Source organism: Neolamprologus brichardi, chromosome 23 (assembly GCF_056152115.1).
Source record: "Neolamprologus brichardi isolate AB-2024 chromosome 23, ASM5615211v1, whole genome shotgun sequence".
Lineage (NCBI taxonomy): Eukaryota > Metazoa > Chordata > Actinopteri > Cichliformes > Cichlidae > Neolamprologus > Neolamprologus brichardi.
In genome coordinates this window covers 631,436-646,075 of record NC_142125.1, presented here as the reverse complement: position 1 = coordinate 646,075, position 14,640 = coordinate 631,436, and the positions used below count along the sequence as shown (strand labels likewise).

General features: G+C 42.9%; 1 protein-coding gene across 1 annotated transcript; it reads right to left on the bottom strand.

Moving 5' to 3' along the window:
• Positions 1–5,660: 5,660 nt before the first annotated feature.
• On the bottom strand, positions 5,661–14,472 carry timm44 (translocase of inner mitochondrial membrane 44 homolog (yeast)). Its single transcript, XM_006803291.2, has 13 exons — positions 14,419–14,472; positions 13,876–13,980; positions 12,642–12,845; positions 12,471–12,551; positions 12,242–12,391; positions 11,942–12,078; positions 11,476–11,561; positions 10,661–10,753; positions 8,543–8,667; positions 8,347–8,397; positions 8,102–8,191; positions 7,762–7,872; positions 5,661–6,612 (listed from the first exon to the last, which is right to left on the bottom strand). Exons 1-13 carry the CDS (start codon positions 14,446–14,448, stop codon positions 6,493–6,495), a joined length of 1,383 nt encoding a protein of 460 aa, XP_006803354.2. The 5' UTR covers positions 14,449–14,472; the 3' UTR covers positions 5,661–6,492.
• Positions 14,473–14,640: the final 168 nt, after the last annotated feature.

Below are 14,640 nucleotides of genomic sequence, written 5' to 3'. Positions count from 1 at the left end.
GGACTGTAGGTAGGAACCGTTTAGCGACTCAGTGAAGACAGAACGTCTCCTGGGACCTGAGGGTTCGCTTGGATACAACTTTCTATTTAAAACAACAAGTCTGTCCTCATATGGAGACAATAAGTTTACTTCAAAGCACAACACATATACACTGATTGGTGTGAAATGTTAGCTTGAGAGGTCAAACATGTTATTTGATAGCCGTGAGCTATTTTATGGTTGCTTGAAGAATAAAGAAGCTTCTCACAGCAGCTGGATGCTAAAGCATGACAGCGATGATTATATTGAACAGTCTCTGCAGTGCTCTTCCACGTCTCGATCTTCTCCTTTTTATTAAAGGTAAAACGATTCTCATCACACGTGTGGTTCTTTCTCTGTGATATCTCTGTTCGATCTCAGGGGTGTGCAGCGTTATATGAATATGAGATAAGGATATATTGACCGCTGACTTTCATGAGAAGGACAGCTTCTCGATATTAGATCGCGAACACAGCAGCAATAACAGCAGCAATAACGAGGCCAGCTTTATGAAAAGATGAAGCAGATAACCTTTGGAAGAAAAATGTAATTTTAATGTGTGCCAATATCCTCAAACAAAAGTCTCAACAATCTATGATTGAACCGTCCTCACCCGCAGTTACATAAGACACTTTACGCTTGTTGTGAAACAAATCGTGACAGAAACATTTCGATTAAAATTGTTGGTTTTTGGGGAAATCATCACATCTCACATGATTCAGCAGATAATAAATGAGAACATTTACATATTTTTCACTTGACTGTAACGGCAGCGCAGATGTTTTGGTTTTATTTTTCATTCAGACATTTCTCCTCCATCTCATTACTGCAGCAAATTGGGATTTAATTCCATGTTTGTGGAAATAAAGGAAAATCAGTTAAACGGCTCAGCGTGGATGTGTTTCACTGGGCTAATGTTCAGATTTATCCATGAGGAAGTCATCCGTTCATGTAAGACGTAACAACTGCTGACAGAGCTTTTTCAGACGCGTGTTTCTGATCCTCAAACACATTTTAATATTAGACAAAGACGACCTGAGTGAATACAAGAGGAAGTTTTTAAATAAATATTACAAATAAAATAGTTACATTTTCTAAACCTACCTGGATTTCATGGATTTAAAGATCAGCTGAATGTATATCAGGGGGAAAATTACCTCGTGAAAAGAAAATAAAGAAGATAAATGTGAGTTTCTATTGTTAAACCTGGTTTAACCTTGTTGTAACCTGCTGAGGTTTATTTTTGCCAGTCAGCTAATTAGAAGGCAACAAACGTGTGAGTGTGAAGGACTCACATGCACAGACAAGAACATGTCTCTGCTGAAATCCTCCAGCGGTTCGCATGTTCCCGTCGGATTTTGAAACCCAAAGCCAGGCGCAAAAACGATGAACGCTCACGAAGCCGACTAAACCTTTTTAAACCTTTCTTTCTTTTATCTTATCTTATCTTATGTTTTACAGTTATTAAACCTACATATCCTCAGTTTTAGTCTCTTTACCAGAGAAGAAAGGCTCTGACCTGGCGTCCAAGCACGGTGGTGCAGCAGCTTCCTGACACACGTCGCCGCCCCTGCACATACCCTCTCACACCGCTGCACCTTTCTGGCCTTTCCCCCTCGACTGCTGTCCGACCACCTGTGTGAATGAGCGTGCGTGTGATTATGAGTCAACACGTTGGCCCCGTGTCCCCCTGCACCGGTGAATCTGGGTCACAGCGAGCACCTGTGCAGCACGCCTGCAGACAGAAGCCTCCAGCACACTTGCTGTGTGCAGTGCTGAGCCCACCTGAAAACATCTGGTGGATAAAACGCTGTTTTTCTCTCATGATCAGTGAAGTGAGCTGCTGTACTAGAGAAACGCTCGACAGGGTTAACCTAGTTTAGCTTTTGTGGCAAATCTGTTAAAATGGATAATTAGATGAAAGAAGTGCAGATGCTACAGGAAACGGGCTGTCAGGGGAGCTCAAGGACGGCATAGTTAATGGGGCATCACGCAGATGACACAGAGGAGAGGAAACAGGGTGGGTGTTGAACAAAGGGAGGCTTAGCATGTGCTGAAAAATGTCCTTTTGTGATATAAAGATGAACAGGAAGTGTAACACCGCAGAACAAGAAAACAGCGCGTTCGGGAAATTAAAGCCAGCCTGTTATCTAAATGACATCAAGCTCCACAGCCGAGACTTCAGGCTTCATAACGTAAGATTTGGATTTACTGCTATCTTTAAATTACAGAGTACGATGTCGTTGAAAGGATGTCTTTACACACTACAGATATCGGCTGAATTGTGACTCATCGTGTTGTCTGACTCTTCCTTTTCTTCCTGTTGTCGTCTCTCAGCTCGTTAGTCCTGCTGCAGCTGCCAACCTGGAGCCCAGGCAGGATGTCAGCACTCAGCCATCAAGCGAGCGAGTCTATGTGACACTTGCGTCCTACTTTGTGTTTACATAAAGTAATGTCACGAAACTCTGCGTGAGGGGGCGGAGCATGGAGAGGTTAGGAGTCTCACGGTTTTCCGACCGTGTGCACAGGTACTTCTGGATAACTGCTTTGTTTTGGAACGTTCATGCTTATTTAGGAAGGAGTTCATTGTTACATCATCAGCAGAGATGGGCAGTACAAACTGTAATCTGATTACTTTTTCAAGTAACGAGTAAAGTAAGGGATTACTATTGCAAAAACGGTAATTAGATTACTGTTACTTTCCCGTAGGAACGCTGCGTTACTGCGTTACTAAAACCGTGATTTTTTGCGAGAACGTCTCATGACAGTGACGTAAGCGAGTGCGACGTTCGTGACAACAGCTGTGTGCAGATCAACAATGGATCATATATCGAGTGCAGAGAGAGTATGAGCGTGCAGCGTTTAAAGCGTGGAAGTACTGACCTTACTTTGAGTTTGATTCCATAAAAAGTGACAAAAACATTAGTGTCCGTTGTGCGTGGGAAGAAAACTTCTTTTTACAGCGAAAAAAACCCCTAAACTTCCGAGCAAGCACCGAGTAGCTACGACGTAATGGGAAACTCACAGAGAAACTCGCGGATTCTTCCACTGACCGCTGCACACCTGCACCAGGGTAACCCTCCGCCTACCCCACTCCTGCTTTACAGGTGAAAATAGAGCAACAGGACCGCTAGTCTTTGACTTTATTTATTTTCTGCTGTGTTTTACTTGCATCTATTTGAAAGACTGAGTGTAAACACACAAAATATTTTATTTTATGAGCTGGAATGTGCAGAAAATAGGTTTAAATGTTAAACTAATTTCTTCCAGTCAGAGAATGTTGCAGTAATTAGTTACTGATTACTTTTTTTCAAGTAACTTGACCAACACTGATCTTCAGTTTGTAATAAATAAACAGTCTTCAGGTCATAATGCAACTGGAAGCATCTCTTTGGGAACCAGGAACACGCGTCAGACTCCCTCTGTGAACTTGGTTTATTGGAGATTACCCTACCACGCATTCGCCACCCATTCAAATACTGTTGGCTCGTTTAAGGCTGGGAATAAGAGTTCTTGTTCTTATTATAAGCACAGTTGAGCTGTTTATTCACTCAGGTGTTCATGTGTGTCCTTCACTTCCACCTGAAGTAGTAGCATCAAAGTATAGTGCTGTAAACACAACTGATGACTATTTGATGCTGCACACTGTGTGAGCTCATCAACAACGTGATAGCATATGGAACAAACACAGATGAGTCGGGTCTTCTCTCGGTCAGCAGGATCCGTCTGACCAGTTGTGAATTCTCCGAGGATGCTCCTCTGGACCCTGAGTGGGGAGTGTGAGACCACAGAGGTGCACTGTGAGCGATGAGCACAGGGAGCCTCTGCACAGCTTAGCAATAGTCAGGATTCATCATCCAGGACAGCGCTTGGACAGTGGAGGTGCTGGTCTGCATGTACAGACATGCAAGCCTGTTTATGAGCAACCACCAGCCGCTCTGTCAGCTTCTGTGAGCGACGCCGGACCAAATGAATGCAACGCTGCTCAGCATCTGTCTCGTTACTGCTGCAGACAACGAACATCTGCTGCGATCAGCATTTCATCTGGACTGAAAACATTTACTCATCGCCAACTTCACTGGGTTCAACTGCACATTAATGCAAATATGTAATCAGCTAATTCAGCACAGTTATGCAGGCAGACGTGGTCACGGTGACCGTGAAGGTCACACTGAGTGTCACGATGTTCAGTGACTCTGAACATGGCGGCTTGTTGGCTCCAGACCGGCTGATCTGAATGTTCCAGAAACTGATGATCTCCTGGGAGTTTCCCACATAAACGTCTGAGTTTACAGAGAGCTAGAAACCAACTCAAACTAAATTATTACTAGTACTACTACTAATAAATACATAAATAGAAACATATGATTGAACACGCTGAGCACACTGAGCTAGCCCAAACAGCCCAAACTGACCCTGAACTGAGTCCAGCTGCAGCCTCGGTTTCTACCTGTTTATTTTCTGAAGTAGCGTCACTGCGGCGATCACAAGTGTCTTTGTGCTGGTTTCATCTTCGCTCGAGTCAGCTGTGTGTTTGAATACTGAGAGAAAGGTCGCTCGCGTCTTCACTGCGACAGGAACTTGCGTTGGCGTGCGGGACCGTAGCCTCAGCTGTAATTCAGCTGAAGCAGCAAAGTAATGTAATGAAATACTTTCTCCTGGGAGTAATTAAGTAACAGCTGCTTAGCAATGGCGGTGACTGTCACAGCGAGCCAGTGAGAACCCAACAGACTCAATAACAGAATCAATAAAGGATCAATAATTGATACCAGTAATGAATCAGAATCTCAGAATCCAACTCCCATTCCAGGTCGGATCACATTTGGTGAAGGAAACATGAAAGTATGGATCCATCCTGCTTGCATCAGCAGTTCAGGTGTAATCCTGTGGATTTGACACTGTGGGCCCCTGAGCACCAACTGAGCATCGTTTAAATGTCACAGCCAACCTGAGTATCGTTGCTGACCATGTCCATCGTTTTATGAAAACAGTTACCATCTTCAGCTCACTGCAGATCTCAGTCCAACAGAGCACCTTTGGCATGTGCAGCTGACACACTGACTGTAACTGTAACGCCGTCGTGTGGACCAGAACCTCTGAGGAACGTTTCCAACACTTCCTGTCTGTGCTGTGAAACAAAGAGGGTCCAATACAGTCGCAGCAAAGTGTACCTAAAAATACGTCCAGTCAGTGTACATCAGAAAAGCTGATAAAGATTTTGTTGTTCTTTCATGAAACTGTCTGAAGGTGTTACAAAAGTTATTGAGCACAGAAATGAAACCGTAGAGATGAATTCTGGAGATGCTTCAGGTCCCACGTGGCCTTTCTAACCTCCACATTTCTGAGACGAGCTCCTGGGACGCTGACTGTAGAACAAGGCACAGCGACGCCGGCACAGCACAGCACTGAAGGCCGAGCAGTCGCACCAGAAGTCACTGAGGAGAAACACGAACGGCACGAATCGCGGATGCCGATGAAACAATCCGGTTCACCCGACATCGTGACATCATCAGATGTGCTCAGCCTCCGCTCGGCCCTGGAGATGTGAAATCCCACACGAGGATCTAATTTTAAAAAATAATTAGCAACCGCCCTCGAAGGAATCACATGATCTCGTCCCAAAATAAAGGCCGGCCGAACCGTTTGTTTCCAAAGGTGACCGTTCATTTTATTTCTCATAATAAATATAGACTCTTACAGGTCAACAATCACACTGAAGTATTATCATACATACAAGGACGACAATCCTCAGTAAAGATGGGCGCGCACTGATTGGCACTGGCGAAAGCAGCCACTGTTACCTTTTCCACCAATCAGGTGCCGGCGTGCTGCGACTTCAGGACCGGCGTTCGCCTTAGTCCTGAAACGACCATCCCACATGCTTGAAAACCAGATATTCCATAGTGTTGTGCAACAAAGTTGATGTTTGGAAATAAAATCACGGCAGTGGTTTTGTTTTTTTGCTGTAGCCCCTCCCACAGCCACTGGGATCAATGGTTCCACCTCTGGGCCCAGTAAGTTTATGGTGTGGAATAAAGGTATAGGGTGACATCGCGGTGACATCGCGGTGACATCACGGTGACATCACGGTGACAGGATATGAAGGAGTCTGTTTGACGACATTAGTTATGCATCTATTGAGCTGATTCCCACATAATTGTTTCCCATATTGATCAAATGTCATCATTTATCTTTTAAAAGCCAACAATGGCAGCGCCGCATCAAACAGAAAAGCTCCGCCTACAGGCTGCAAGACGGACTTTGGATGGATGTTGGTGGTGGTCTACTGCCCCCAAGTGTGAGCCCGAGGAACGGTCAGGAATCACTGACGGAGCAAAGCCAATAGATGGAGAAGCAGCTCGAGCTTTCAGCAACACTCCACAGCGTTTTCATAGCAAAGTCCGGCCCCCACACGTCCACCTGAGTGCGTCCCCGCCTCCCTGACTGTGAGCGTTTAGTGCACATCAAAGAGTCTTAGAGGATCTGCTCCGTGCTCGAGGCGGAGATATCCAACAGTCTCCAGGCAGCGTACGGGTTGAGCTCTTCCTGGTCTCGGCACAGAGCCCACACGTACATCATCCGGAGGACTTTATCCTGGAGGGAAAATGACAGATGAGCGCACTTCACTTTAAATTCAAACAAAACAAATAACACTGATGATACATCTGTAAGCGACTGATTGAACACAAACAGCTGTTTTGCTGCTGGCTTGATCGAGGGAGGGGCTCAGCCTGTGCAGAAAGCTTCTTGACATTTTCAGTTTCAAATATCTTTTATTAGGAGCAAGTATCATGGTTGTTACAAATTGATAGAACTTATGCCCCTTTTTTCTCTAAGCTTACAAAACAGACAACAAAACAAAACAAAAAACAACAACACCCACTATGGGCCCCAATCCCCCGACTGCCAGAAAAAAAGAAAGTTTATATTTTCCCAAGGTATGTAAGTAAAGGATGCCAGATTAATTCAAAGTCTTTTACATGATCATTCATGGTATATCTTATTTTTTCAAGATGAAGAGTATTTGTAAGTTCTGTAAGCCACGTCTTTAATACAGGAGTCTCTTTGCCTTTCCAAAGCTGCAGGATCAGTTTCTTTGCAATAATCAATACATATGACATAAACCTTTTTGAGAGTGTTGTAAATTTTGTGTTTCTTTGGAGATCCCAAAGATAACTACTATCGGATTTAGCTCAATCTTACTCTTAAAAATATTAGACAAGTAAGTAAAAATGTCACACCAAAAACCCTGAAGCCTTGGACAAAGTGCAAAACAATGTAACAGATTTTCAGTTTCAGTCAACATCCAGATGTCGCATTAAAAAGTTTGAAAGATGAAAGACATGGAAACAGAGACGCTGAGTCCAGGAGCCATAAACGGTCGAGTGTGTCATTTAATGCTCAGCTTATAAACTGCAGAGGAACAGGACATCCACCATTTATCCTTTGGCAGAAGCCTCGTATCCTGAGCACTGGGCATCTGCCAGCTGCACGGTACTGAACGGATACTTTGACCTCGCTTCCAACCACACGCGTCCCCGAGCTGTCCTCGGGGGCTGATTCACAGCCCATAAAGAACAAACAAAGGCCTTGTCCAAACAGCTGAATATGACTCCACCGTCTCGTTATATTCACTTAATGATCGATTTAAAAGATCTCACAACAGGCCAGCTAAAGCTCTGTAATACTTCATGATCAACAACTCTGTGTGTGTGTGTGTGTGTGTGTGTGTGTGTCACTTACAGGATCTCCTTCCACCACTTCTCCTTTGGTGTTTCGGATCACCATGACCAACTGAGCCTGGAAAGTGATGATCAGCACTGGACCCTGGTCCATCATCTTACCCATGGCCAGCTGGAAAACAACAGGCATGAATATTTACTGACCAGAATTCGAGGATTTCCTGTCATCAGGTGGAACATTTACAAATATAAATGTCTAATCAGTGATCAGAGTCGTTACAGCTCCTGTCAGCACACGTATGAACTGCAAACATATGAAGTGCTGCTATCTGTAAACCTGAGATTGCAAAGAAGAGCCAGTAGTCTGAGTATCAGCCAGACTCTCGTCTTACGCAACTCACATCAATACTGTCGATGTCCAGAATCTTGGAGTGGAACTGAAGCCCCATGGCCTTGGCTTGCTGGATTGGATGTGCCAGCTGGCTGTACGTCTGCAAACCCAGTGAAGGAGAAAATGGAGATCACATAATGACAAAGACACCTCATGAAAAACTGGCACCTGCAGATAATCAAGGCACAGCAGAGCCACGGAGCTGTCAGTCGACTTATTTAAACACGCAGAGCCAGCGTGTGCAACAGGACATACCGCTTCATAGCACCAGTCCTTCAGAACCTCCAGCTCCCCTCGAATCATCGCCTGTGTGGGAAAAAGGCTTAAAGTGGTCGTCTAGACTTGTTTCATGAAGGCAGTGCACAGTCACACCGAGTATTCTCCTTTTGCAGAGGTACTTTAAAGATTTAGAAAACGAGCACTTGATGATATCTGCTGAGATTGGTGTTACCTCCAGTATGTTGGGGATGATGTCGCGCTCACACTGCTTGAGAAAAGAGTCTTTGTCAAAGGACGGGTCCACCTTCAAAATCTCTGTCAGTACTTCAGACATCTCAGTCTTTGAAAACAGTCCACCTTTATGCACACGGATGAGCAGGACAAAGATTTTTAAAAGATTCATCCAGTATATGATAAACAGCGATGTAACCTCCAATAACAAAGACTTTCATCTTTACATAAGTCAATCCTCTTCTGCTTATCCAGAGGCGATCAGATATCTGAATTACCTCAACCGCGTCCTTTGGATGTGGAGGCTGTTTGATACTTAGGGCTGCCACAAACGATTATTTTGATAGTCGACTAGTCACCGATTATTTTTGCGATTAGTCAACTAATCAGATCATCATCCATTGGATGTAAAACTTATTACCTAAACTTATTGATTGAAGATGATAGTTTATTAAATTTTAATGAAATTTGCAGATTGTTTCGGTGAAGTTTAATAAACTCCTTGCTATCTAAAATATAACAGGACACCGGAGTAAATTCTCAAGCATCTCACACTTCTGATAATCAGCTGTCTGCTTGACGTTTATTCAGCTGTGTAAAAACTATAACTTTAATCTCAGCCAAACCGATTTACTCAGGAACAAATAAAACACTAAAAAAAAAAGCCAAACAATAACATTTTTAAGTTATCTAAGTGACTTATATATCATGTTTAACCTGAGTAGTGAAAGACGGCGGTGGGTTTTAAAACGATTTGCCGGGAGTCCGGTGTTCTCACGGCTCTAGTTAGCCTAGCCCCCGGCTAGCTATCGAACTAGTGGGTAACAGACGTCTCCGAAAACGTCGGAGCGCTTTTGAAAATATGTGGTGTCTTGATAAACTGAGCAGATATTTGAGGTTTACACAGCTACATTCTCGCCTGAAAATATGTTAAACGTTTATTTTGTGACCCAGAAAGAATAATAAGAGTAATATTAAAACTAACTAGCTGCCGCCATTGTTGGAAACTGAGCTGGGCTGCGCTATGAATTCTGGGACACAGCTTCTTCTTCTTCTTCAGGGTTTAACGGCAGCTGGCATCCTTGTACATGCAGTGCTGCCATCTTCTGTTTCAGTCCGTTATTACACTCTTAAATCCTACTACTTATTCCTGCGTCTTTTGGGATCTTACAAAGCTTCAAACGACGAGTCGACTATTAAATCAGTCGTTGATGTAATCGTGACAAGTCGACTAATCGTGGCAGCCCTATTTGATACAACGATATATATCACATGACGATATGAAAATGTCTATCTTTCATATCGTTTACTTTCTGGTGTCGCAAAATAAACTGTTTACGGCAATATTTTTTCACCGTTTTGATGGTCACTGCAGAATTAGCTTCTTAAAGTTGTCTCTCCTATATTTAATATAACCACACTACAGACGGACAAGAGACTGTTTTTATGCGTTGTCGTTAGCAACAATGACGGTAAAACCACCGTCCACTTGTTTATTTTCCACATAAACCTTTCACAATAAAGCTGAAGATCCTGTTGAGATTTTTCAAAATAAATTGAATCACGTGAAAGAGTATGCCGAGTGTTTACGGGCAAGAAGCTAAAAAGAGCCGTCAGGTGCTAGAAAATAAACCTTAGAACACGCCGTGTAATAAATACTCACAAAGAAAACGGCGCCGTTACAACTTATGTCTAAAAATGTATCGTTTCATGCATCGGTTAAAACACTCGACTCCAGCTACATGACGCTCAGCTGGAAACACTTCACGCAAGTCGAGCTGCCCGAGAGTCACAGACTTTATAGAAAATGTTACATGTTTGTGAAATATATCGTTGTCGGACGATGGATGTCTTATATCACGATATCAGATTTATCGCACAGCCCTGTGTGGAGGAGCTGTGCTCCTTATGAACGACTCCACTTTCCCCTCGAGGAGTGGGCACTCCGCCCTGTCCTGGCTGAGGACCATGGCCTATTGGTGGATCGGTACCGCATGTTACTAAAAACATCTCGACTAGACACAATATCAATGTCCACGAACACAAATTAAGTCTTTCAAGCATAAAAAGAGACACATGTAACATTTCTGTGTCACCGACAGTTCCCACAGCTGCTCACCTATGATGTCAGTCATCTTGTCAGTGACGGCACGGGACGCTCTGATAAACGCGTTGTCACTCTCATCATATTTCATCTTCATCTCAAAGAACCCTGCGATTATTAACAAAATCAGTTTGTCAGAGGTTTAAGATAAGGTTTAGGATAAGTTCAGGAAAGCAGTACAAATATCTGACTTTCTAACAATAAGTACATTAAACAAGCAGCATGTTTGTTTATAGCATTATGAGTCCAAACATTCACAAAAGTGTCAGAAAATGTGGGCGGAGCTTCACCTCACAGGAAGCAGGGCAAGAAAAGCGTGAAACCAATCAGAGCCCGTGTCTGTTAAAGACTCGTCACGCATCCCAAACTGGAATGAAACTTTTATGGCAGCAGTTTGCCAGGATTGTTATTTTATCAAACACAGAAGTGAGTGATCAGCATTTTAGTTTAGAAACGCTGACGGGGCCCGAATAGCTGTGAAAAAACTACACGATTACTTCGTGTAACGTCCCACCTGAAAGGCCATTTTTCACACGTCCAAACATTATTAATCATTAACAGCGTTTCCATAACTAACGCACATAAAATTAACTGAGTGGAGCTACATCCTCCATCACCGGCTCGTTCAGAAAATGCTCATTAATAGATGCTAATAAACTGGAGGGTCAGTAACGCCTTCACCGGCCAAACACAAAAGGCCGGCTTTATAACTCGGGGTCAACAGTGATGTCATCACAGCTGTAGAAGATGCAGCAGCAGCATCACATTTAAGACAGCAGACATATCATTGGTCCTCTCTACCTATAATTACATTGGGGGGGTTTCCTTACTGTTAAAGACCACGTTGTTGTCTTTGAAGTCCTTCCACTGCTGGTACCACTTTGAGTCTTTGTGGAGCACCACGCCCATAGCTTCCCTAAAGTGATGATATAAATACACACAGTGATATAAAATGTGATAAATAAGCACGTTACAGTCAGATCAACAAAGCAAATAGAAATGAAACACTTGAAATGACAATGAGGTGGAGGAAATGTAACAGCTGTTACAGTCCTCCAAACATCAGGCAACAGTTTGTGTGAAAACTGCCATTTGATGGTGTTTGGCTGACGATACAAAAACCAGCTGAAGTAATAATATTAATGTCAGTTTCTTGGTATCTGATCAGACGTGAGCTCTCGCTGCTTTCAGCTTTGGCTGAGTTTCAATTCTTATATCTTTATTAATATTGGCCCAATCGATCCAAATATCGATCGTGAAGCTGAGGGGCATCTCCCCTCTTACGCCCTCACGTACTCGTTGGCCTCAAAGACCCTGCTTTCATCCGCTGCCCCCTTGGAGGAGAATTCAGTCCTCTTCCTGAGTCTGGTGGGAGGCCGATAGGGGCCAGTGTGACCCAGGTCACCGATCTCTTTCTTCACACTCTCCATTCCCTAAAAACAGAAAATCTGTCAGTGACACAAATTATTTCTAATAGTTAGTAAATGATGACCTCGTCTTTATGACAGCTCTGAGAATAATGGTAACACGTTTATGCGTCATACATGCTGTATAAGAGAAATAAAAGGTGAATCATATCTAACTGTGACTGCATACCTGAGATATTGCTTTAAATGCGCCCGTCTTCCCCAGCATCTCTCCGCTCTTGGAGACCGTCTCAGCAGATGTCTTTGCTGTTTTGGCAGCTTCTTCCATCCCTTCTTTGATTTTCTTCCCAAAATCTGTCCGGCTGACTTCTTCCAGTCCCTTACAAACATGCAGAATCGTACCAGCTTCAGCAGCATGACTACAACAGTCAGTTTATACGTGTACTTGTCATATTTACCTCTTTGACCGTCTCTGAAATGTTTCCCAACTTCTTCCTGAGAACCTCGGACGTCTTCACTGTTTCAGACTCTATATTTTTCTGGGAAAAGACAAGAAGAGCATTTCCCAGCGTTTTCAGACCTGCTGCTAGTTTAAGTGACAGAAGTTCAGCGTGTGGCCAGATACTTACATATTTCCTCCGCGCTTGCTTCAGTGCCTCTGACTCCTCGAGTTTTTTGGCCTCTTCCCGAAACTTTTTGATGTTTTCTTTCATTTCCTTGTTCTTGTTTAGCTCCTGTTTGAGGTTATCCAAAAACTCTCCCAGGAAACCTCTCCGTCCACCACCCCGCTCTCCTGACAAATACCTTACTTGAAGAAGGGCTGACTGAGGCACCTTGAAGACACAAAAGCCCACCAGGTTAGGATGAATGCAAATATAGAGTTTGTATTTCTTGTGCCAGAGTTCTAAACATGTAAACCTGACCAACAGTTGATTTTTAGAGAGAAAAGAAATCCCACCATCTATATCTATCTACAGTGTGCTAGACTTGGGCTAAAAGAGGAAAATTACCAAGCATTTGTATTAAAGTTTCAGCAAAGAAACTATACAAACGCAGGTAAACTCTAAACTACAAGCTGGAGCACGACTTCCCTGAATAAACTCTGACATTTTAGCATTTCAAAGCACCCCAGGTATCTTTCTGTGTTAATACTAGAGGTGGGAATCACCATACATCCCACGATACGATATTATTGCAATTTTTAAAAATATTTTGCGATATTCAGATTCTGTACATAAAGGTAAACTTTATCAATATTCATTTTCTCTAATATCAAAGTCTCACACTCAGTCTTTCTCTCATTTCAGTTTGATTGTTGACAAACTGAACGGTTTGTATTACAGTCTAGTCCAACTTAACTGAATCAACCATCTGGTACAATTATAGCTATTCTGAACTATGCAGTTTATGAAAACTATGCAGCCCCTACAGCAACTGAAGAATTTGAAAGTAAATTAAAACAAAATATAATTTTACATTAAATAAAAAAGTTTTAAACTTAATTAAAATAAAACATGTCTTAAATTAAAATAAGTAAACTGTCATGTTTATTGCTGCCAAAAACAAGTTAAACACATTTGGACAGTGAAGGAATGTCAGGATTCTTGCTCAGAAAAAGGATCAACATGCTCTGAAGTCAGAGCACAAAAACCTTTTTGTAACAAAATATCGATTTCTGCTGTCCCTGTATCCATACATTATTAGCAAACAAGACATCACCATGCTACACAGTATCCATTTTCCCCCCACCCCTAGTTAATACTAATGATTATATATGCCAATATAAACCAACAGTATATAGACTATATGGCAAAGGCAGACATAATCAGGGTCAAGTAGGACTTCTTATCCAGGTGTTGTTACCTGTGGAGAGTGTGTGAGGAGCCCACGTATCGTGTAGACATTGGGTCTGTTGGAGAGCAGCAGGTAGGAGGAAGGGAAAGCCACCAAACCCCTTCTTACACATATCTGGACAAAGAAACACAAACTTCAGCAGACACTCGAGGCTGAAATAAACTCTTGAACTGAACGTGACGGTAAATCACGAAGCTTTGCTGTTTTTACAGGAAACTTCTTTATCGCTTCAAGTGAAGCAGCAGCAAACAAGCTAACGATAGAAATAAAGTTTTCCAGAAACAATGTTTGGAGCTTTTGGACTTTTCACTGATAAATTCCAACATTTTATATGCTCCCAACTCCAAGAGCGCCGACACCGGCTGCTTACCCCTCTATTCAAACGGCTAGCTCGGCTAGCTTACAGCACGTTTAGCAGGAAGTTAAACGAAATCGAGATTTTTACCGTTTCGGGTGAAACAGGCTGTTGAATAAATGTCGTTTCAGTTCGTTCCTTTATCGTTTTGTGGAGTTTTTACGTGGATATTTTACACACATGGCCAAAACACTCACCTGATAACACCGACATAAGGGGGTCGCCATCTTGAATGTCGTGCTTGTGACCTTCTTCCGGTGGTGACCTTCCTCGTCCACGAGGGGGCGTGGCTACATCTCATTGTAATAGCCAACCAGAGCTCAAGAGGACAGTTCCACCGCCCCCAGTGTTTTCTGCCTCATATTTACGAGATGAACTTTGACCTGCAGTCTCACTATTTGGCTTATTTAGCTTAAATG